The sequence below is a fragment of the Mastigoproctus giganteus genome, chromosome 2 (genome assembly GCF_048544385.1).
Source record: "Mastigoproctus giganteus isolate SK-2022 chromosome 2, ASM4854438v1, whole genome shotgun sequence".
Taxonomy (NCBI): Eukaryota; Metazoa; Arthropoda; class Arachnida; order Uropygi; family Thelyphonidae; genus Mastigoproctus; species Mastigoproctus giganteus.
In genome coordinates, this window is record NC_143576.1 from 159,516,529 (window position 1) to 159,541,912 (window position 25,384).

General features: G+C 40.9%; 1 protein-coding gene across 2 annotated transcripts in view; it reads left to right on the forward strand.

Annotated features, from left to right (window-relative positions):
* Positions 1-25,384, forward strand: part of LOC150089700 (protein O-mannosyl-transferase TMTC2-like) — a 221,538-nt gene that overhangs the window by 169,444 nt on the left and 26,710 nt on the right. For both annotated transcript variants that reach the window (XR_016546679.1, XM_090368742.1), the window contains exon 3: positions 21,530-22,517. Coding sequence is in view for 1 of the 2 variants with exons in the window: in XM_090368742.1 (XP_090224868.1) it covers positions 21,530-22,517 (988 nt within the window). In the remaining variant the exon portion in view is untranslated. The remainder of the gene's footprint in view (positions 1-21,529; positions 22,518-25,384) is intronic.

A 25,384-nucleotide genomic window follows, 5' to 3' on the forward strand; every position in this document is an offset into this window, starting at 1 on the left:
CAAGGAAGCCCCTTAGGAGGATAGAATTAGTTTTTTCTTTGGAGATCCTGAGATTGTGCTTTTCGGTCCATTTCAACTTGCCTTTGTTTCAAGTTGTAGTGTGCTGTTTCCGGCGACCATAAGGATGAGGTCATCTGCGAAGGCTTGCGAGGATGCTTCACCAATGTCCGTATTAAGGAGTTCATCCATTGTGATGTTCCACAGTATTGGTCCCAGTACAGAGCCCTGTGGGCAGCCTCTGTGTATTTGTCTTGTAAGCGTTCTATATGGGGTGTTTATCGTGATACGTCTGTCAGACAGGTAGCTTTTTATTACGTTATATAAATTTTCTGGCATGCTGGTCTCCCGGAGCCGGGCCAGGACGCTTGGCCACCAGAGGGTGTCAAACGCCCCGGCAAAGTCAACAGAGATAGCTAGGAAGTACTTTTGATCAGTGGCTGCTGCTTGCACCAAGAGATTTCTCAGGGCATCCACCATTGACAGCCCCTGACGGAAGCCATACTGTTTTGGCGATGCCAGGTTTGCTTGAAGGTAGTGGTTTTGTATTCTAGTCAGGAGGAGTCTCTCAAGGAGTTTGCTACAAACAGAGAGCAGGGCTATTGGTCTGTAGGAGTTTGGTAGTTCCGGCGGCTTGTTAGCATTTTTGATAATTAGTTTTACGTTGGCCCTCTTCCACTCTTTGGGGAAAGTTCCAGTCCTGAGGCATAGATTATAGAGGTTTAGGAGTATGTCTGGGGCTATCTCAACAACCTTCAACACGATCTCCGGCTCCAGGAGATCCGGACCCGGGCATTTTTTTCCTTTGATACGGTATGCGGCTGCTTGGAGTTCTTCCAGAGCAAAAGCCCGTTCCTTTTCATCCGTTTGGTATTGGTCGTTCTCCTGGCACATCCGGAATTGTTCTGGCGTTTGCGGGTCAGCATTTGGGTGAAAGGTTACGTCAAGGATGTTGTTAACTGACGCCTCCCATGAGTTTGTGACTCTGCCTTGTGAAGTCCTGGTAGCTGCCAACACCTCCCCTCTGGGGAGTTTGTTAGTGGTCACCTTGTAGACCATCCCCCAGGGGTCAGAGTTCCCTGTAGTTGTGACTAGATTCTCCCAAGATTGCTGTTTACTACGGCAGATAAGTGAGGTGTATAGGTTTCTTGCCTCTTTGTAAATTTCGCGTAGCGCATTTACCTCTGGGGCAGGCCATGAGCGTCTGGCCCTCTGGAAGGCCTTCCTTTTATTTTGGACATCCTTTCGAAGGCTCTGAAGCTGAGAATTCCACCATGGAACTGTGCCTGGGGTGGGTTTTTTTTCTTTTGATTGCAGCATTTGCCGCTTTGGTAATAACTGCAGTGACAGTTTCTTGCAGTAGGTCCGGATCTAGTTGCGAGTCCATTTCAGATTGTTTGGCATTTTTTTCTATAGGAGAGAGAGAGAGAGAGAGAGAGAGAGAGAGAGAGAGAGAGAGAGAGAGAGAAACATGCAACCGTCTAACTCAGGCACCATGTTGTGAAGAAACCCATAAATAATCCTCGCCTCATTGATTGGATTCGAACTCAGGTCTTTTCTGGCCAGTGTGGGGAGGACGGTGATTAGCATTTTTGCTGTTATGGGCATTGCATCAGGCATACATGTAAAATTTACTTATTTTCGCTGATTACAATAAAGATATTTCACATTTTTATTTCTAGAAGAATCTCTATTGGCTCGAGAAACTGATTTAACTCTCAAAAGGGATAATAAACGGTTTGGTCATTTTCATTCGTCTTTCATGGTAGCGCACGTTTTCTGAACAGTGTAAACAGGCAGCTAGGAACGCCCATGGTGTGTTATCGATGATTTATCGAAAGTTACCATGTAGATATAGGGATGTCATATAATCTCACTGTTTATGGCAATTGTAAGACCACATTTGGAATACTGTGTTCAAGTATGGAGAACTCATCTGAAAAAAGACATTGAGCTTCTTGAATGGGCCCAAAGGCGGGCAACTCGAATGATAAGATCGACAAAAGGGCAACCGTACGAGGAAAGACTCCGATTATGTGGGCTACAGAGCTTGGCAACCAGGCACCTTAGAGGCGACTTTATTGAGGTAAAATGGATTGACGGATTGGTAAAATGAATGAAGGTGGAGTTTATTGTTATAGAGAATTCCAGAACTATTGGTTGTAAATTCAAATTATAGGAAGTTTTCTTTTGGTCAGAAAGTCGCTGATAGCTGGAACAAGTTGCCCTCGCAGTTAGTTGAGGCTGACAGTTTGAATAAATTGAAAGGTCAACTGGATAGTTACCTGTGTGAGGAGAAAAGCATATAATTTGATTAGGATTCTATTCCCATCGTCTCCATCCGAGACTTCTGTTCGGCAGAATAGTCTTACTGAACAACAGAATGCACGCAGATGGTAAATCTCGATATAAAAATACCTCGTGGCCTCAGAAATGCCTCGTCCAAAATTCTAAAACAATCCAAATTACCAGAAAGTATCTTTCGTTGTTGTCTTCTAAGATAACAAAACAATGAACATTGAAATCTTCATTGGTTTATCTTCTTAATTGTAGAAGATAAATCTTCATTGGTTTATCTTCTTAATTGTAGAAGATTTTACTTTAGAAAATTTCAGCAATGCTATTAGGTGACACAGAAAGAGTTTGTTGCTATAAATTAACCACGAAATAATTCAAACGTGTCCTAAGCGAAAAAAACACTTCTCTGCAAAAAAAAAAAAAAAAATGCTTTGTCAGCTCCGAGACGTAAAATACAGCGCATTTAAAAGTCATTTATTATTAACATTAAAGGGGTTGCGACAATAGTTATATGATTGTGAACGGTCCATTTGATGTACGAGTGTTCTGCGCCATCATCAATATTCTTTGTTTTCTGTTGCCCGTCTGGATGGAAGCGCTGTCAAAACCATTTTAAGTGGACCATCGTTAGTCGTTCTAACGCCACGACCATGCCATCGTAATAGTCTTCTACTTAAGTGATCAATGATAATGTCATCCATTTCCCATCGTCTTTTATCCTAGTGATTGCGATATGGTCAGTTGGCCTCCCAAAAATACGTCTTAGGCACCGGTTTGGAAATCCATTTATCCTCTTATTCCATGGTCATTGAAAGAGCCCAGTTCTCTACTCCAGAGAAAGCAGTGCTCAAAGGACAGCTTTGGTCGATACTCATTTTTATTGTCATTAGGACGCTTCTTCCGAACACATACTTCAATCTTCTAAAAGGAATCACCTGGTAATACGATTCTTTGTTTCGTATTGAGTTTCGGCTTTAGTTCGTGATCCCTGTTATGTAACTGCCTTTCCTATTTCAGTATCGTCAAGGTAACGGAAATTCTGAAGATGCTCGAGTGATTGCGGAACTTATTGAATTAAATAATTGAAATCGGCACTTTTAACCTTCTTCACGATTTAGAACTTTCCACGATTGAAAACTTGAACTGTGAATAGTGGATGTAGAAAATTTTAATGATCAGGCCACGTTCAAGGATGGGACACTATTTGTATAGAAGGCAACAATGACTTTTCTAAATTTATGATGTTATTTATACACATTTTCTAATCAGAATGCGAAAAATATTTCTACCAATAAAATTTTCAAAAGAGTATAATTTTGACTACCATACTGATTCTTTCATTACAATCCAGATTTTTAAAACGAGGGTTATAAATTTTCCTGATCTGTCTACCACTGAGTTTGTTTCCAAGTCACAAACTAAAGGGTAAATTACTTTACCTGTTAATCGGACAAACGAGGAACCGGTTTCAATCCGTTATCAGTAATCAATATAAAGCATCCGTCAAATTCAAATATGAAACATGGCAAATCTATAATGCACTCCAAGGAGAGATAATTATATCTATATAAGATATAAAAGAACGTTGAGTTTCTTAGAATGGACCATTGGTTTAGTAGAAGAAAAGAAAATGCTATATTTTAGAACTTAACTAGCGTAATATAAAAATCACTGTCACGTTTCAAAAAAATTGGTATCGCGAGTACATTCACCAATGGATTTCCCTCACTGGATCAACTCACAAGTAGCATTGTGGATGTAATTACCGGATTCCCCATTCCTGGTGGAAAAGAAGCCAGTCCGAATCCCCTCAGAGACGCAAGGAATTTTTATGGACTTTTTTTCACAGTGACTGAGTTATTCGGTCTAGGAGAGTAATGTAGTATTGAACACCCACTTCTTCTCCAGTTTCATTCCTTTGTAAAGTCCAGTTTCATTCCTTTGTAATGCAGTATTAAACACCCACTTCTTCTCCAGTTTCATTCCTTTGTAAAGTCAGTCAAGAAACAGAAACAAATCCAATTTCTTTGGAAAACTCGGTTTTTTATCCCGAAAACAGCAAATCGACCAAAGAATACAGACAATTATACAGTAATTGAAATACCTACCAGGTCTAAAAGCTGTTCCCCAAAAAGAAAGTAGAAGAAAGCAGAGATGGTGCGCTCTTATTTCTGGCAGAGACAAAGTTAACAATTTGATTCAGCGCAAGTCCTGCCTCAAATGATTTCACGAAGGATGTTCAGGAATTAAAAAAGGGAAAACAGGGTTTTTGTATTCCTTCACATTAGTTTAATGGAAGCGTATCAGAAATAGTTACTTTTGTCTCAGGAAATTTTTATGAATAATAATTAATAAAATAAACTTCGATATTTTTCTTAATAATATTAACAGTTTTTTTTATATATTTAAATTCATTCATTTAATAAAAAAAGTTTAATATTTAATTAGGTTAGGATTGCACATACTGTATAAGATGTAATTTAGCACATATATATTATATTAAATGTTAACATAATATTTCTAAAAAAAATTGTTAGACCTATAATTTGAATTTACTTTTGTAACAGAAAATATTTGTCTGCACCATTTATTTTGGCTAATGACCAGTTATTAAGAATTTAGTATAAGAACCTAACAATAACATAGGAAATCCAATCCCAAAACCCTGCTGGTTCAATTGTCTTGTTCCTATAGTAGGATTTAAGGAAAATCAGTGACCAAGGCCATGTTACTGAGTGCGTATTGTCTGTAAACCATGCGTTCTCTGGTCGATTTTCTGTTTTTGATTGTGGATGAAAAATCCGAGTTTCCGGGTAAAAACCACGCTACCTTTGCCTGAGACTGACTATCTCAGCCACGTTGCGAAAAAGGCTAATAAAAATTCCTCACCATCGACGGGACTCGAACTCAAGTCTTTTCCACCCGGTGTGGGGAGGACGGCGATCCTACAAACTGTACAATCGATTTGTTTGGATCGATTGGGAATCAATAATGTGCCGAATGAAGTACATAATGTCTTTAGACATTATGTACTTCATTCGACACATATACACATTGGCCAAAACAATACGAACCTTTGTATTAAGACAATCACAGATAGAAGAAATCCAAATAAATACAAAGAAAACAGTGACTTAGGGTGATGACGTGTTGAGCATAAAGACTGCACAGGCTGTTCGACTGCAGTAACCTGAAGCCAGAATGGGGAAAATGTGTGCCTATCAGACTTTGAAAAAGATTTTCTCGTGGGTATAGCAGGAGCCACAATCCAAGAAACCAAAGACAACTGGTTTCTCAAAAGCATCAATCTCAAAGGTTTTTAATGACTGGAAACAAGCGGTTCTTCCGCATCTCGAAGGCGTAAATGTGGAAAAAAAAAAAACAATACTTCAAGAGTGAAGCCGCAGTTCTCTAATGACTGAATACGAAAAATAGGACAGCGTTGAATTCAGATGTCAATTGCTGTACAGTGTGCAGCAAATGACATTTGAATTTAATCAAGCCCAGAACTGCTCTATTTAAATCCATACCATGCGCAGGGAATTGATTGAAGAAACTGGGTAATGGCAGTTGCTTGTCCGTTCGGAAATCCCTTCTTTCAGAAAAAAACAAGAAAATCTGCTTGCAGTGACGCCGAGAACGTTGTGATTGGAGAGTGGAACAAGGAAGAAAGTCATGTGGTCAGACGAATCACGATACGCGTTGTTCTGCACTGATGGTATGCACAAAGTGTGTCGAGATTCTCTCTAATCGATGGACTCTGCTCGCCTTGTTAAGACAACCCAAGCTGTAAGTGGTATTATGGTACGGGGAATGTTTTCTTGGTACGTACTGTGTCTGTGATACGGTGGAAGATCGAATGCCATCCAGGGAGTACCTGAATGTTGTATCAGATCTACTGCACCATGCAACGTTGCACTTTTACCCCGAAGGTGATGGCGACTTTATGGATGACAATGCAACAGCGCATCGTGCCAGAATGGGTCGGAGAACATGCCACTGCTTTCCATCATCTCCCCTGGACTCTACATTTACTTGATCTCAATACTCTTGAGAATATGTGGGATATTCTGGACAGAGGTATTCGGCAAGGAAGTGCTCTTTCTTCAACCTTGCCGCAACTGGATATTTTGCTGGAAGAATGATTGCAATTAGACCAAAAAGCACATAAACACTGAATCCATGCCGTGTCGTGTCTCACATTTGTTATTATTCGAAACAAAGCTGGTCCGGTTAGGTACTGAATGAAGCTTCGTATATTTTTTTACCCAGTGTGCGCATTTCTAAGTATTTATCATGCTCGTTTAAAGTCGCTGACCTGCAGAGCTAAGCGGTTCAATTCAGGCAATCCTCCCCTATATACGCAAAACTCTTCATACCAGGAACCGTTGAAAAGAAACTTTTGCAGAAACACCAGCAAAATCGCTGCCTGCCATGAGAGAGCGCATGTAGAACAGCTGACGACTTGAATTTTCCTACACTGTACGGAAATCTTGACATTTCGCATCTCGCCTACAGGAAGTTAATGTGGATCTACGTAAAACCCCCGCGAACAAACGTGATTTGTTCAGAAAGTCGACAAGATTTCCTACCGTCGGCATGCAATCACGGAGAGCTATTCGGCTGCTGTCTCACGTGAAATCGGAATCACTTTCATAGCCCACTAACGACAAGGAAATCTCGTGTCACTTCCCATTCTGTTCGCCGTGTCGGCAACGGTACGTATCACCGTGCACTGGAGGATGTAATCAGGGAAAACCGAAGAGATATCTCAACGTCTTGCACTCTAATCTTGAGATCTGATGGGGTTCACTTGCAGGAGAGGCAAAATTCGTTTTAATTTTGTTTATCGCCAGTGCGGCTGCTAAATTAATTAATTTAACTATAAACCACGACAAGAAATAAATTATTTATAGAGCTGGTAGGATGTCTTCTTGCTGTAACAAAAGAAGTCGAATTCAGTCCACCTTAGACCTAAAAGGTGGAGGGAATCCGAACGAAAGAGCGTGTTGATGTACCTGGAGTTATATTCAACGTACTCTTTATTGGAAAATGGATTAATACCACGAATCCATCCACGGTTTGTGTTTTAAATGATACCTTCCGGCCTTCCACGTACAGAATGGAACAGTGGATGAATACTTGCAATAAAACACGCTATGATTTCAGATGAAAAGATTATTTTCTGCGCAACTCTAACCATAAATCTGCTTTCTCAATAAAGAACAAAAATAGTGGATGGAACCAAACCAAACCTACACAAATACACGTCTTCTCTTTCTGTATTAATAATGTAAAGCTCTCGCACAACTAAGATAAAGATAAGATAGCGTAAAAAAAGATAAACAAGAGAACTTTACTGGAACTGGTAGCTCGATAAAAATTTCATCGCAAATTTTCACTCGAAGAATCCGCTTCTAGACAGCTGACAATCCAAAAGAAAAACTCCAACAGGGAAAGTTGGCGATTTACAGATTCGGTGTGTGTGCAGATACGAATCTTTCCATCTCTACCTATCAGTCTATCCTGCGTGTCCATCTATCGATCTGTTTACCTGTTCTTGGGGGATGTCAATATTCTGTCACGTCACAGACAAAGTTGAAGAACAATCGCATTCTTATCTAACGCCAGTTATTCGGCTACAAATATTCTTCTGCGGGAGAAAACTTCGCGGGAGCAGGCTTCAGTGCCCTCTATCGGTGCGGAAGTGAGGAGTAAAGCAATGGACAGATATAAGTGGACTATTTTCCTCCATTACTTTATCTGTGTTGTGCGAGAGATGAAACATCCAGACACAGTATTTGTACTGGTGGAGTACTTGGCTTGTTTTGATTTAGATCGATCTTGCCCAAAGAGAGCGAGTGCCGTTCTCCTGCCGCCTGCCATGGCTTACCTATTTATCACTGCAACGTTTAACTGTCGGAAGTTGTTGGACTCAGCGTTTCAATGATGGCAGGACTATTCGTACATTTTCCGATCAGTTTGTTTCTCCGTCGATTTCTGTAAGTCTCTAAACTAATAGAGGACTTGTTCGGCTATTTTTCCCCTCCCCGTCTTCAGGGAAAGAAATAAGTGCACTTTTCTTATAGCACGAGAATATTTGTCTTTGAGTTTTTATTCTTTTTCTTTTGCTCGAAACCTATTTTGATAGAGAAAACAAAGGAATCCGTAATGTTGGTTCTTTGTATGCTTTTTTGGAGAGAATTTTCCGATGCTTTATTTAAACGATTGTAATATTAAACTGGCTCATGGAACAGAAGTCAACGTGCAACTTTATAAAAGGTCAGATAATGGCACAATTAATTTAGCTCATGTCCAAAATTAAGCAACGTTAAACATTTTTAGAAATACCTTATCACCCTTGTTGAGCTCTCCAATAAATTTTGTGGAAGACACCCGTTAATGAATAACTACTGATAGAACCCACCAAAAACGCAAATATCGTGGATGTAGTGAAAATATAATCATCAATTTCGTACAGAATTCCAAAAATGAATTAAATGTGACACGTGGATTAGAAGAGTGGAAATAAATTTATTCAGGAGGGGAATTAAATCCCGTTTCTCTTTGAGGCCCGATTTTAATTGTGTGAGGTTCTTTGTGAAGAATGGCGACCTGCAATTCGCCTCCCCAGAGAATTCCAGGCATGTTCAGATATGGGGAACCTGGAAGTCCACTCCATCCTCTAGATATCTTCGTTTTCAAGAAATCCATCAACGAGCCCGATGGATAGAAGTCAATTATTGCCCATAAAAAGAAATTTATGACCAATTGCATCCGGAATATCCTTACAATGGGGTTTAAGATTTCTTTATACTGCCGAGACTGGCAATCTCCATTATGTTCTTGGCCTTCCATCTTCTTTCAGCGGCTCTCCATCGTTTACAATAAGCGAATTGATAGCTCTTTGTCATTAAATATGTTTATTAAACTAAATAGGTTTTATCCCTTTACAGCAATTGCGTATTAAGGCATAGTTACGATAATTTATGACAATAACGCCATTCATTGAGATCACAGGGTTAGCGGAATCATATACTTCAATTGGTTATATTTGTTACATATGATAACATGCAGGATAAGTTTCTGGGATTTAAATGATACCAACGCAATGATACATTTGTTTCAAAAAGGTCATTAATGTGATAAGTTTTACAGAGTACTGGAGTCTTGCACAAACTGTCCTTGCCAGTTTGCACAAGCACAAAGTGTCCTTGCGGCCTTTTATGCAAATTTTAGATGCTGTTACTTGGAAATACAGTACTGGAAACAAGAAATATTTTCTACTAGCAGAAACACGCTTAAAATACTGAGTGAAATAATTTTATTAAATTATTACATTTAATTTGCATAAGTGTACGCTGTAATTGGACTACATTGCGCTGTAATGGATGCAAAAGTGAATAAGTAAAGAAATAAAAATCTGAACTTCTTTTAATTCAATAACTACCATCGCGTGAACCATAAAACTGCTGCTTAACAACCCAGCTTCTATAATACGATTAAAATAAGTTTATGTGATGACAGTGGACTAACGCACAACAAACAGCTCTCTCTCTCTCTCTCTCTCTCTCTCAACCAGAAGAAACCGTCTCGAATGGCAATGATTCAGAAGTCTACTTTACTGTAAAGAAATAAATGTAATTTTTGACTTAACATTCAGTGTCCCCTCAGAAGAAATGATTCTAACGACTATGACACCATTGGGACGTACTCCAAAACGTTAATGCGAGAGTAGTTGTGCATAGTTTAGCATTTGGATTCAGTATTCAACATGTTCTTTTGAATACTGAAGTTTTGGAGCATGCGCGGACATCGAGTCTATTAGATGTTGAATCAGAGTATGATTTAATGAGTTCTAGATTTGTGTTAGCATGATTGATCTCATCCATGTTTGATGGACAAGAAATACTATTCGCAGAATAACATTCCACGTGACCTCAGATCCAATAAATGTGGATTTAAAGCGATTTTTCAACTTCCCTTGCATCTTCATTTAAAGTAGAAACTCAACTCAAATCTGTTAAATTTTATCCTTTTGGAAACGGTATGAGGATCTTTTTACAATCTGAATGATCTGTCTGATTTGAACTGTCATTATATTAAATAAGGCCCTACCTTGAAACTTTTACGTTTAACTGAAGTTACAGTGGCATATTAATAGATCCCGCATCACGACTTTCGAATCCATAATGATATTGAGAATAATGAATTAATTAGATTAAAATTAATATCTGAAATATGTTTATTAGAAAAAAACTTTCATCTTAAAGCCAAGCAGGGCTCCTGAAGTTGATGGCATCTACCCAGTAATTTTGAGGGAGGTGGCCACAAACTATTTTTATTTTTTTTTAGGCTATCTGAATAATTAAATTCATCTGCCGTGCTATGTGTCTTATGTCTGTTAATTGCGTGTGTTCTACGGTCAATTTGTCTGTTTTGCCGGACGTAAAAAACCCGGTTTGTGGGGAAAAAGCCTTGCTATATACGCCTGAGACCGACTAACACAGCCGCGGAGTGAAAAAAGACCATTAAAGTTCCTCACGTCATCGGCGGGATTCGAACCTGGGTCTTTTCCAACCAGTGTGGGGAGGATGGTGACGATACCACTGTGCTACCGGCGCAGACGGGAGGTGGCCACAGAGTGTTTAACTATGAGGGTTAATTATGAAGGCATTATTATATTCGAGAAAGATTCCTCCGGACTGAAGTGCTAACTATCGCGAGTACATAAAGGCAGTTCTAAGAGTGAAGTCGGTAACTATAGACCGGTTAGTCTGACTTAAACAGTAGGGAAAATCCATAGAGGCAATGATAAGGGGCACAATTCAGGGACAGATAGAAATGGCATTCCGAAGGATTTTCCCTTAACAAAAAACCTAGCTTTGTTAAAGGAAAATCATGTTTAACTAACCTTTCGGGAAAATCATGTTTAAATAACCTTTAAACTATTTTTACATAGTTACGCAGAGCTGGTGTAGGGAACAATTTCGTCATAGGTTATCTGGATTTTAGCAAGGCATTTGACTCAGTCTCTCATGAGCGGTTACTGTATAAGCTGGAACATGTTGGGACTGCAGATTTCAGGCACCCTGCATGGATTGCAGGGTAAAAGCCAGAGGGTTGTGATTAATAGATATTCTTCAGACTGGTATAACGTAAGAAGTTGGGTATTTCCCTCCCCTCCCCCAAGAATCGGTTCTTCGACCACTGTTTCTAATTTTCATGAACAACATCGACGAAGGATAAAGGGCGTGATGTCAAAATTTTCAGACGATGTAAAGATTGTGAGGGCATTAATGATCAGTTCCAATCAGTGCTCCTTCAGGATGATTTGAGCTGGCTTCAAGAATGGTCAGAAAAAGTGGCCGCTGTGTTTTAACGCAGCAAACTGCAACTTCTTACACGTGAGGAATGGCAATAACCCCAAAATAACTTATACACACTTGGTAGGATCTAATTAAAAACAATACAAGTAAAAAGGGATCTGGGAGTTACAGTACAATGCAGATATGAAGTTTTCTAAGCAGTGTAAACACGTAACCAGGAAAGACCATGGGGTTCTGTCAATGATTTATCGAACAATATCCTGTACAGATAGGGAGGTCATAATCCAACTTTTTAAAGCAATTTAAGGCCGCATACTGTGTATTGGGAATACTGTGTTCAAGTATGGAGACTTCATCTGAAGAAAGATATTGAGCTTCTTGAAAGAGTCCAAAGACGGGTAACTCGCATGACGAGATCGGCAAAAGGGCGATCGCGCGAGGAAAAGATTTCGATCACATGAGGTATAGAACTTGGCAACCAAGCATCTTAAGGGAACCTGATTGAGGTTTATAAGGCTCTGAGAGGGATTAGTAAAATGAATGAAGGCGGAATTTTCACAGTTATAAAGAAATGAAATAGGGGCCATAAATTCAAATTACATGGAAGAGGTTCAGACTAGATTGTAGGAAGTCTTCTTCTAATCCAGCGAATCTCTGATTACTGGAACAAGTTGCCTCTGCAGGTAGTTTAGGCTGACAGTTTTGAAAAAATCAAAAGGTCAAGGGAATAATTACCTTCAATACTGTACTAATACAAATACTAATATTGAAAAGCATCCGGATTCTGTTTGTGAAACAGAAATCAACCTAAGTTTGCTTAGATATGACTGCAAATCTAATAAACATCCTTTTGAACAAAATTAAGGAACCACGTGAAAAAGACCTACAAGAAGATAATCATTGTTGATCTCTACAAACACTTTGTCTCTAATTGAGAACTACGACAACCGCCAACTTTGGAAACCTCTTCCGGCTTATTTCTCTACACAATCTCATTGTGGATTGTAACTTGGTAGTCCATCTTTATCGTTTATATTACATTATTTTATTTTATTTTTTAATTATGTATTTATTAAAAATTTCTTTCAGTGCACTACCTTCTCTATACCCTTCCAGCCTATGGCTATCCCGCGGTTAATGCATTAAACTGATCAAATAAGTAAATATTTATCTTTAATAGAATAAGCGTGATCACAGAAGCGTATCTTGAATTAACAGCAAAGTACACAGTGTTGGATGACCTGGTAGTTCTTTTCAAAATGGATCTATTCTCTTACGAGTTAAGAATGTTGTTTGCATTGTATGATGCAACTGTAGCATGAGAACAGATGCACCATACAATGCGAGATTGCCAGGAGTTAATAAGCTTTTAGCAGAAGTTGTTTGGGAAATGGCATCAGTCCAGGTATGGGAGAAAGGGTGAGACGTTTTGTAATAAGGAATTAAAACCATTATGAAAGTTGAGGGGGTGGACAGTTGAAATTTTAAAGACATCTGGTGTTGGTTTTTATTTTGGAAACTTTTGAAATCCCTGAAACAATATTAGGACACCACATATTGATTTATATACGAGTATGTTTGGATTTTTATAGGCTCGTGCGGATATCACACAGTGGATAGAGTAATTTTTTCCCTTATGTCCTTGAAAAAGTCTGTATCTGATTTTCTTTTCTGGTGAAAATTCATAAATATTTCCCATATAGACAGGAGAAACTCTTTTGGGACTTTCTCATGGAGGCCAAGTTAATCGGTCTCGATTATGGATCAATTTTTTTTTCTCCTTAAAACTGTGGGTTTTTTTTCAACACTCATACACAAAGCATCCATAAAATACAAGCAGTTCACAGGCACATTCTGAGATAGTATAGTTTTTACTGGGACAAACCCGAGCTTCAGATTACGTATAGAAAATATTCACTGATGAGAAGTTTCATTAAATCGGTTTCCCAACTGACAAAATTAAGATTAAAATTTTTTTTCAAAAAATGCGTCGTGTTTCATTTCTATGGGTTGGATAGATAGTTCAGAAGCAGTGGTCCCCTATTTGTCTCTATGGATATACGAGTAAAGACAAGCAGAAGGTACTTGATGACCTTAGAGAAGTAGCACGCAGCGGATGTATATTTATCTACGGTCATCCAGCATGAGAACCCAAACCGGTGGAAAAAAATCCGAGTCCCGTCGATGACAAGAGGAATTTTATGGGCCTTTTTCACAACGTGGCTGAATTAGTCTGTCTCAGGTGAGGCATGGTTTTTTCTTCCCGAAACTCTAGGTTTTCGTCCAGCAAACAGAAAATCGACCACAGAACACACGCAATTTACAGACGGCATACATGGAACAAAATGGTCATAATCGATGATGCTCCTAAAGCGCTACCACAACTACAAACCTTCTCACACACCTTCAAGTTCTGATTGCATGTTTCCGATGTTGCCAGGAAGCTTCTCTGCAATCTTGACGTGTTTCCGTAGCCTAATATGGCCCTTGATTTGTCTCATATATCGGCTGGAATATAATGGGATGGAAACTTGTCTCAACCAGCCCAGATCACAGTGGTTTAAGCGATCAGTTAACCTAAAAGGAGTCCCACATCGTGCTGATGTATGTTGGTTTCCCTCATGAAATGAGGATCTTCAGTTTCGGTGTTTTGATTATTTCTTGCCTTACCTATTTGTATTTCAAAATTCAGGTGAATCATTCAGCTCTTTTAGGATTGGGATTTTTTTTTATGACGAGAAATGGATAAAGGCGAATGAAATGTTTAAATTTCCATTTCATTATTTGTTTACTATTAATTTTTTTAAAACTTTTTTCATAATAAATTGACATATAAGAAAGTGGCAGCCATTGCTTTTTTCCACAAAGTTAAAGACAGAATACACCAATTACGACAAAGATATTCCACATTTCAAATTATTATCTGCATATATGTCTACCATCGCAATTATTAGAGTTTTTTTTTTTTTTTTGTACGAGCCTCCGTTTTTCTTTTTAATGGTTACAAGTTTTGTCCCTCTGGATATCCTTCAAGAACAGTCACTGTTAACAACGTATTCTTTCGAGAGGTGGTGCACTACCTCACATTGCCAAAAAGGTATTGCGGGGAAAGAAGTTTCCACGGTGGCAAGAAGAAATGTCGTCATTCAAGAGCGTCCTCCAAGGAAGGTCTGCAGACCTCGTATCTGCCTGTAGCAAGGGATACGTGCAGTGTTTAAGGTCGTAAGGATTAACTGACTTTGCGTAGGGAGTACGCAACAACTCAGTTAACATACCAATCTATCCCAAAATGCACGGGCATAAGTTTAGATACAGTGTTCTTTGTTGGTTACCACGGAAATGGGAAAAAGCATACACAAAGCAACTTATCTCATTTCAGTGGAACAAGTACTGAATAAGCCATTAACCATTCCTCTCGCTCTAATGTACCACCACAATACCCACTTATATCCAACCATTCAGCCCATGTTTGTTCATTACCACATACTTTTTATAAGGGTCGTTTCGTTTTTTTCCAAATGAAAGCCGAATCTTGAGCGGCTGAGAAGAGGACATAATTCGCTCAATTATCATCTCAGATTTGATGTTATCGGTTCCATTTCAAGCAGGCTCTATTTACATTAGATTAAAAGGTTACAGCTTTTTTGTTTTAGTTAAAACAAAGAATAAAACTTCCTCTGGCACAGAAAGTTAAAGCGTGTGTTAAGAAAATCCCTGTGGGCTGTAATTATTCCATTCTTATTTCGTACACAAATATACGAACAGCGAGTCAATAGATCAGCCTTTTTTTTTAAAGAAGGAATTCAAAGGTCGATATCAGTTGAAGCGAATACAAAAGGTTATCGTAATGTGATACTTGTTCAGAACACTCGAGCAACCCCTCTTCACATAATCGGGTTGTAAACTTCTGGTACACAAGTAAAGGAGGCTGGCTCGAGTCCAAACACGCATCTCACGATTATCTGTTTATTCTTATATTTCTTTGCAAACACGAAACCTGCTCCAAAGGATAAAAAAAAAGAAGAAGAAAGAATCTATAAACACCTCTGTTATACAAGGGCCCAAAAAATTTCTACACACACACACGCGTTTATTATTGCCTCAACTTTCTCCAACGTAATGTACACGAGTGCTCCTCCACTTGACATTCCAGCAACGATTATTTCAAAATCGCAAACTCTTTTCAATATCAGCTATCGCTTGCACGCCAATCATTGTTACAAGCACGTCCAACTGAACACGAGAATCCAATGAAAAAGAACCCGGCCGAAAGCTAAATGTGTGTATGCTTCAGACGACTTATAGGGCCTGCGTCAAGGACGCTCTGAACCAGACGAAACTGTCACGCCGTATACGTACTTCTCGTGACCGATAGGAGCTCATCAGCGAGACTGTAGTTGGGATTTATCAATGCCACCTTCGATGATCTTCGATAGTCGGGGAAGGAGATGCGGAGGGGGAAGGGGGTCGACGAGAAAGTACGGATGGCTGTGCATTCAGCTCCTGTTCTCATTGCAGAAACAAAAACTTGGCTGGAAGTCACTCGATTCGGCGTTAACCTCTTCCGATGCAGCGACGCATGGAGAAATGAGCTTCATGAATTTGCCAAGATTATTAAAGTTGGGGATCTTCTCCCTCTCTGCCGTCAGCGTTACGATTGTTACCATGGAAACGGACTATCTCGGTGGAACCTATTACAATGGCAAATCTCGAGGACACGCATACAACGCCATACAGGTTGTTATTCGAAGATATATATAAGTATCTGCACCCGTCGCTGCGACTGCGGGTGAAGAAGAAGAAGAAGAGGGGAGGGGGAAGAACGGGGAAGAGCATCTTTTAGAATCTCATATCTCTCGCATAAGTTATTCGTAGGAGAGGCGTAGAGACAGCGTTTATCGCGTGCAGAATTTTTTCTTTCTTTTGTTTCGGCTACAGAAGCAAATGGCTCTAACTTCTTGCCAACCCAAATGGGTTCACTAAGAAGGAAGATATTTTTACATTTATCGCCAGCTGTGTTGGGTTTTTATTTTTAGCTTAATTTTGAATTTATGAATAATTTAATGCCTGTCGCGCATTATCCGATTCGATGGAAAAATCATTATTTTTTTAATTGGCTGTTTCGTCGGAAGGGGGAGCTGTTACATTATGCGGCATAGGCCAGTGTAACAGGCGTCGGAATGAATACGACTCTCGCAAGATAGGTCGTTAGTTTTTAAGATGCTTGTCGTAGTTTTAAACGGCAAAGCATTCACTTTGTTTCGATCAGGTCGGATGGAAAGGAAAACGCATTTGCAAACGCTGAAGAAAGCTACAGGAAACTGGCCGAAATCCCCACTTTACAACACAAACCACGCTTCCTTTTCCTCACTCATCTCCAGAGAGTGGGTTAAAGATATTTGATGCACACAGACACTAAATTAAGACGAGTCCAGTGAGTCTACGATATACACTGAGCGATCACTGAATTACGACCACCTACCTAATACTTCGTAGGTCCTCCTTTTGCCCTCAGTACAGCAGCTATCCGACGTGGCATTGATTCAACAAGATGTCGGAAGCGTTCGGCAGGTATGGCCAACCAAGTTGTGTGTAGTGCGGTCAGCAATGCAGGTATGAAGGTGATTGGTGTATCCAGACGCCTTATACGCCTTTCCATAGTGTCCCACAAGTGCTCTATGAGATTGATATCGGGGCAGTTCGGACGCAATCGATATGCTGGAAGTCAGAACTGTGTTCCTCAAACCATTCCTGCACAACAAGTGCCCGATGGCTCGGCACATTGTCATCTTGGAAGACACCATCGTCATTCGGGAAAAAATACACAGTCAGCAAGCAATTAACGATAGCTGAGACCACTGATACGTTGTTCCACATGCACCAGGGGTACAAGTTCCTGCCAGTGAAACATGTCCCACACCATACAACCGCCTCCACCAGCCTGCACTTTTGATACCATGCATGATGGATCAAGAGCCTCATGTCGTTGACGCTAAATCAATACACGACCATCCACAGTATGGAGTAAATAACGTGACTCATCCGACCAGCACACAATCTTCCAGTCTTCTAACGTCCAACTTGCATGTTCTTTGCACCAGGCGAGTCTTTTACTCCGATGAACTTTGGTTAGGAGAGGATGCCGTAGGGGTCGTCTGCTGGTATAGCCCATACGTGCGATGCATGATCATGCCAGATATTGTTACGGGTTGGCCCATGTTGTATTGGGTAGTCAACTCTTCAACAGTGTTGCGCCTGTTCGAGTCGTCGGACCCGGCGCTCACCTCTAACATCAACCTTTCGCTGACCTTTGCAGTCTTGCCGTCGGGTCGTTGTTTGACCATTTTGACGCCTAGTCGTGGTGCTAGAAGAAAAGAAAGGACCAGACTTGATAATCATGTCCAGCAGTCATGGCAGAAAATTGGTCTGCTTCAACAAAAGGGGAAATTACCAGGAAGTTCCTGCCTACATTCGGACGCATGTATCCTAGAGCCCCACTCTTGGTTCCGCCCAGATCTATTTACAACGTTTCTTCTGACGGGCCATGGTGCCTTCAACGCCAAATTAACCTATTTTCGAATAACGGAAGACCATCTCTGCACTTGTGGAGAGACAGAAACATGGTCCCACATTATGTATAACTGCGACCATTATGAGGACCTCCGCTGTTGACTTATGACGGAACTCATATCTACCAGCAGGACTGGAGCATCACCTTCTAGATTCGAGGGAGGAGTTCCTGGCCTTCACGAAATTTGCGCAAGAGGTGTTTTCTAGGAGGAGGACACTTATTGCTATTCATCACAACTAAAGCCAGTAACTGATTGAAATAACTCAACCTAATTGAACAGAAGCATTCAAACGGAAAGATTGAGCTAAGGACGTTTTGTAACAAGACACGGAACTGACGCAGTCCACTGCTTACCTGTCTCGAGATCCCTCTGCGGCGGAAGACACCAGTGATCACCAAGTCAGACTTGACTCTACGCATCTCCTGAACCTGACACCAGCGGCTGTGACGTCTGAGACAAATTCACCGGACACGACTATTGCTGCAGCCAAGGGCCATTGACCTCCATATACCAGTGCACTCTTGCACGGTACTTTCTTCCTACTTTCTGGGTGGGGGAGGAGAAAGCTATTGTCTCCCCCTCCTCTCCACCCCATTTTCTTCCATCTAGTGAGCATGACCATCTGGGGTCGCCTTCTCTATTGACCCCACCTCTGTCTTACCCCCCAGTCTTCAGTCTCCCCACCCTCTCTCTAACTTTGCGACCGCGTCTAATGAAACCAAAATTATTCCAAACTCCCACTCAAAAACTAAAATCAACCATGTAACGACCCTATTACCATTCAGTCTACTCCCTTTCAGCGTAAAATATAGTAACTTTTTAGCTACTGAAATTTCAGGAAATATAACTATACTGGGTGTACGTGGTCTGCCTCCACGGGGCCAAGTGTGGGCAATGGTGGGTTCCATTAGGGGCCCAACGGCTAAAAGGCCAGATGAACAACGATACAAAACATTACACATCACAATATCCATACACTTTTAAATCTCTGGCCTTTACAGTGTACTGTATCACACCACAATGCATACTACGCGGAGATGGGGGGGAACCCCCGGTGCCGTTTGACCCAAAAACACTAACTACGGGGCTCTCGAATACCCCACCAGTTCAGCCATTTGGGAAATCGAGGCTCCAGATCGTTGAGCACCCACAATCTGTCCTTTATCAAAGTCCGATAAATCCTTCCTTTTACCCATCACGCTCGGAATTTTACCACCTACCGAACCACTGACACCTTACCTATGCTACGTAGGTCGACTAACTCCTCACTCTCGTACCTCACGTGGTCAACGGATCGTATTCAGTTTTCATAGGGGTGGTTATAATTCAGTGATCACTCAGTGTATTGTAACCATTCCATTGTTTCATTCTTGGATGAAAAACTGGAATATTCGATCAGGAAGAGAAAATAATGACTGGATGAAAAACTTGTTTTCATCTAGCACCCTTATCTCAGATGTAGCGAAAGTCTTGAGATTGAAACAGATTTAATGGATTTTCAAACCGTAATATTCACTCACCACAGGACCATCTTTCCGCATCGATACAGGTGGCACATTCCCTAGACCCTAGATGGCAAGGGGCATCTAAAATGTATTTGTTATTTTTTGATCTGTGCCAACGTTATTAGAAGGAGCAAACCTCAAGGGATTTAGGTGCTGGAGGCTCAAAGAACGGGCCCTGATCTATTAACGATCACTTTCAATCAGTTATTTAAAATTAGCATCCAAGCAGATAAGGTCATGAGTTGCCGATATATAATGTCCACGGATTTCGTGTTTTCAGTAGTCTGATGTACTCAAAATTCGCCTATGGAGTGGAAAAAAAAGAAAAACGAATTCCTTCATCTCGAGGAGATTTGAACCCTGGCGTTTTCTACAAAATTTGGAAGGGCCTTCACTCACCGCATTTTCCATATGGGTTAATCTACGAAAATTATCGTGGATAATCCTGCCTATTGTTGAGTAAGAACCCGAGATGGATTAGAGTCAGCCAAAGAATGTTACTTCCAAGCTTATTTCAACTCAGGTCTTTTCCACGAGCTAATTTATCACTGGTGTGGTAAATTAGCTCGTGGAATTTACCACTGGTGTGGTAAATTAGCTCGTAGAAAGGCAGATTCTTAGAACTTGTCAATATTTCCAAGTATTATCGATTAGTTTCACTCGTATGATGTAAAGATTTGAAAAGTTAAACTTTGGACCACGGAGTGGAGTTTGCGAGTAGCTACAGCTCAACGTTATGATTGATACACGTTTACTCTCGCTGTTAATGTTTACTTTTCTTCCCAAAACTGCTCGAATTTTAGTTAAGAAAGATAAAAGGCGCATTTGCGCATTCTCCTACTATTTTTTTTTTTTTAATAAAAGGTCATTGTTAAATATTGATGGAAAGGCGTTAAAAGGAATGCGCGAAGCTTAAAAAGTATTCTAATGTAAAGCAGGGAGATGATGTTTCTCGTATCCGGGCTCTAAAAATAACATTCTCGACAGCGCAGAAAGTATCTGCAAATAAAGGGATCTTGCCGCTCCGCGGAACAGAAGATTTCATTCGTTTATACGGAATGGGGATTGAGATTAACGCCAATTTCTGTCTCTTTGCAAACTTCGTTAAGGATTTTGTTTGAGCGCACGTGTTGCGAATTCTTAATGTTCGACGGTTTTAAGGAGGCGCAGGAACACCGCTGTCTTGTTGGGTGAAAGAAAACGGTAGCGAACTCGTAATTAGATCTAAGGTAGGTTCGGAACTTCTGTCTTTGTGAGTAGAATAAATGGAATCCGAATCACGAGGAAGCTCCACTTCATGCCCGGCCATCTTTATTTACACAATCACGCTCTTATTTCTTTATTTCATAATGCTCACCTTGATGTATAATCCGACTGTCCAGTTCCAAGAATTATTTCAGAGTCTGCATCTTACGTGTTCAGTCTTATATCAAAAGAAGAATGAAGCGCTTTCAACCTACGTGAAATATAAATATCTGTTTATTTAGATAAACAAAGTGGCCAGAGGTGTCGCGTTCCTGATCTCCAGCATCTCAAATCAACATCTATTTGAATTATTCGATAAAACGGTCATTCTACATTCAGTACTCTTGGAAAACAACACTGCCCAAAATAGTTGGTATTCGCATCACGACCCATGATTTAATGGCTGGGAAGAAACATTAAGTGCAATTTCCTAATGCAATGGGACAGGCCCGAGTAAGTATATTCATTTCCTGTCAATAAACTAATGTGAAGGTGTAGATACTCCACACAAAAAGTTAGGGGGTACCACTTAGATCCGACCTCACGAATGCCACTGACTTAACTGCTTCTATCTCTCTTTCAGAAACGCTACCAAGGGCTCAGGGAAGGCCTACTCCATTTAGCAGCCACCGGACTCACCCTCCTGTTTCTGAGGCTGCACCTCATGGGGATCAAACCTCCGGACTTCGCCCCGGCGGATAATCCGACCGCCGACAGTGATAGTTTGTTGACAAGGACGTTGACGTTCCTTTACCTCCCCGCCTTCAATTTCTGGATGCTACTGTGTCCCCGGTGGCTCAGTTTCGACTGGTCGATGGAGGCGATTCCGCTGGTGTCGTCTCCTGCCGACCTCCGGAACGCGGTAACGTTGTGTTTCTACGGTGTGTTTGTGGTGTTTGTGCACAGCATATGCAGGAATTACAGCAGGCGTGGTGGTGGCCCCTTCTGTGAAAGTGCCTTTCCCTCGAACGGCCACGTGTGTCCCTGCTTGAGCGTCGGCCAGGGCCACAAGGTCGCCTTAAACTGTGGCAGTTCGCCGCCCCACAAGCCGTACAGGAAGCACCAACCGACGACGACGCTAGTGAACAACAATTGCAGCCAAACTTCCTATGCAGCCTACCTAAACGGCCATCGCGTGGCCGTTAGCAACGGGCATTACTATTCAGTGACAACTAGCGCCGCCTACGTGACCTCAGCGACCTCTTCGGACTTGGCCGAAATTGTGATCTCACCTTCTTCAACGCCTTTCTCCGGGTACACGGACACTCTGGTGATGTCCCTGTCTCTGCTCGTGCTGCCTTTCATCCCGGCAACCAACCTGTGTTTTTATGTGGGCTTCGTGGTAGCCGAAAGAGTTTTGTATATTCCTAGTATGGGATTTTGCCTATTGGTGGCGCTCGGAGTCGAACAGTTGTACAGGCGGCAGGACAGTGCGTGCCGCAGAAGGTTTCTATTGTTAGCGTTGTTAGGACTAATAGTGGTGATGACTATCAGGACAGTTAGAAGAAATAGGGACTGGAGTACCGAGGAAACCCTGTACAGGGCGGGAATTCCCATAAATCCACCAAAAGGTAAGATGTACTCTTAGTTTGTTATCTCCTCTATTCTGATGTATGTAGTTTATTATTCTCTATGAGTAGTTGAAATAGTAGTTGAAATTCTCTATGAGTTTTGAAATAGATATTTCAATATATACACAGGGTGTCTCAAAAATATTGGTACAAACGTTTAGGGGAGGTAGGTAACATCTAAAGGAATGTGAATCGCATAGGAACCCATAACCGGAAACGTCACCTTAAGTCGGTACACAGCGCTGCTCATCAGTTCGCGAGAGGGAAAATTTCTGGTTTATTCATTCAAGCAGTAGTCGCCGCACGAAGAGCATGCATCGATATACGAACTGTGAGCTGGCAGACATGCACTTAGTGCATGGATTAGCAGAGGGCCCACATGGTATGCACCCCATGCGGCACAACATCGCTTCGCAATAAATGTGTGGGCAGGTATGGTCGGTGACTGCTTAGTCGGCCCATACCTGTTACCATCCCGCATGAACTCCGCTAAATATCGGATCTTTCGCCTGTGGAGACGGAAATGGATCTCGTGGCGAGACTCGTCTGCGTTACTGCTACTGTGAAAGAAACTCCAGGTGTGTTGGACCCGTTGCCTGGCCCCCACGCTCACCTGATTTATCGAGCCTTGATTTCTTTCTGTGGGGGTCCCTCAAATCTATCGTGTATGAATCGCCTGTGGAGATGGAAATGGATCTCGTGGTGAGACTCGTCTGCGCTGCTGCTACTGTCAAAGAAACTCCAGGTGTGTTCGACTATGTTAGCCAATCCATGCTGCGTCGGTGTCACGCATGCATCGCGTCTCATGGTGGAACCTTCGAGCATCTGTTGTAACATCATGAAATGCATCCATCTCGTACTCCATTGTTAATGTTATGTCAAATAAATGTTTGCCACTAATTACTGACTTGTGTCATTTCTGCTTCTTGTCCCTCTGCTACTACTTTCCCGTGACGTTTTCGGTTATGGGTTCCTATGCGATTCACATTCCTTTAGATGTTACCTACCTCCTCTAAACGTTTGTACCAATATTTTTGAGACACCCTGTATACAAAAGGTCATTCATGGTAAAATCATGATTTACACCATCTTTAAAGATTTATTTATTATTAGTCATCACCATCAGCCATTTTCAATCCACTGCAGGATGAAGGCTTCTCCACCAACTTTCCTGTTCCCACTGTTTTGTGCAATGGTCATCCATTTACTACCCACGAACCTCGTGAATTTCATGTGTCCTTTTCCGTCGTTGTCTTCCAGGTTTTCTTCTAGCTCCTCTTGGGTACCATTCTGTTATTCTCTTAGTCCATCTGTCATCATGTCTTCGAGCTATGTGTCCTGTCCAAGACCATTTTAGTTTTGATAAGAATGTCCTTTACTTGAGTTTGCTGCCTAATCCATGTTTCTCTTCTTATCTAACAGTCTGATTCCCAATATAATTCGTTCCATTCTTCGCTGTGTAGTTCTCTGCTTCTCTTCCATTCTTTTGGTGAGTGCCAAAGTTTCACTTCCATAAGTCATGGTGGGGAGTATACATTGATTCATTATTTTACGTTTCAGACAAACTGGGATATTGCTCTTCAGTATGTGACTATATTTCCTGAATGCTATCCATCCAAAATTTATTCTTCTCTTGACTTCCAGCCATTTATCATTATTACAGCTAATAACTTGTCCCAGATAAGTATATGACTCCACCTTTTCAATTACTGCTCCTTCAATCATTATTTCCCTTTCCGTGGCATACTTGTTCATCATTACTTTTGTTTTAGCCATATTCATCTTCAGTCCGAAATCCTTACTAATTCTGCATAACTGATTAAGATTTTCCTCTAATTCTTTGGGATCGTGGCTTATGACCACAATGTCATCTGCAAATCGTAAATGGTTTAGGTACTCTCCGTTCACATTGACTCCTTTCTGCGACCAGTCTAATCTTCTGAAAGCTTCCTCAAGGGCAGCAGTATACAACTTCGGAGATATTGTGTCTCCTTGTCGAACTCCTTTCTCAATTTTAAATTTCCTACTGTCTTTGTCTAGTCTAATAAAGGAGGTAGCACTCTCATATATTTTCTTCAAAATCATAATATATGGGGTATCTATGCCTTGTCTTTCCAGTGCCCGAAACATTGCCTTATGCTGTATGGAGTCAAATGCCTTTTCATAATCCACAAATGCCAGGCATAATGGTGTTTTATATTCATTTGCTTTCTCCATTAGCTGTGATATTACGTGAAGGTGATCCATAGTTGAGAATCCTGTCCTAAAGCCAGCTTGCTCTTTCGGTTGATTCTCATCAAGTATTCTTTCCAATCTGTTAGTAATAACCCTTGTGAACAACTTGTAGATGTGGGATAACAAGCAAATTGGTCTATAAATATCCAATTTTTCTCCTTTCTTATGCAGCAAAACTATGATTGCATTATTCCACTGCTTAGGTGTCACACCTTTTCTAATGCACTTTGTGAAGAGCCTTGCCAGTTTTTGTGTTATGTCTCTTCCTCCCAATTTTAACAACTTTACAGGAACTTCATCTTCCCCCGGGGCTTTCTGATTCTTCATTTTCTTCAACGCATGTTCTACCTCAGCAGGAAGGATATCGGGTATGTTTTGTATGTGTTACTAATTATTATTAGTATGGTAGGACAAATAAAGATTTATTTAACATGATCGCTCTTGCAAAAGACAGTCTTCTCGAATACCCTAATTCTCTTGAAAGTTCCGGTTTTTCATCCCAAAAAGGGAAAACGACCAAGATACACACCCCGTTTAGAGAGACAGTGTACTAACACCTTGTAGCCTAGTTGTCTGAGTGAGACACCACCAAAAACAATAAGAAACAAGTTTAAACATGTTATGACTTGTTC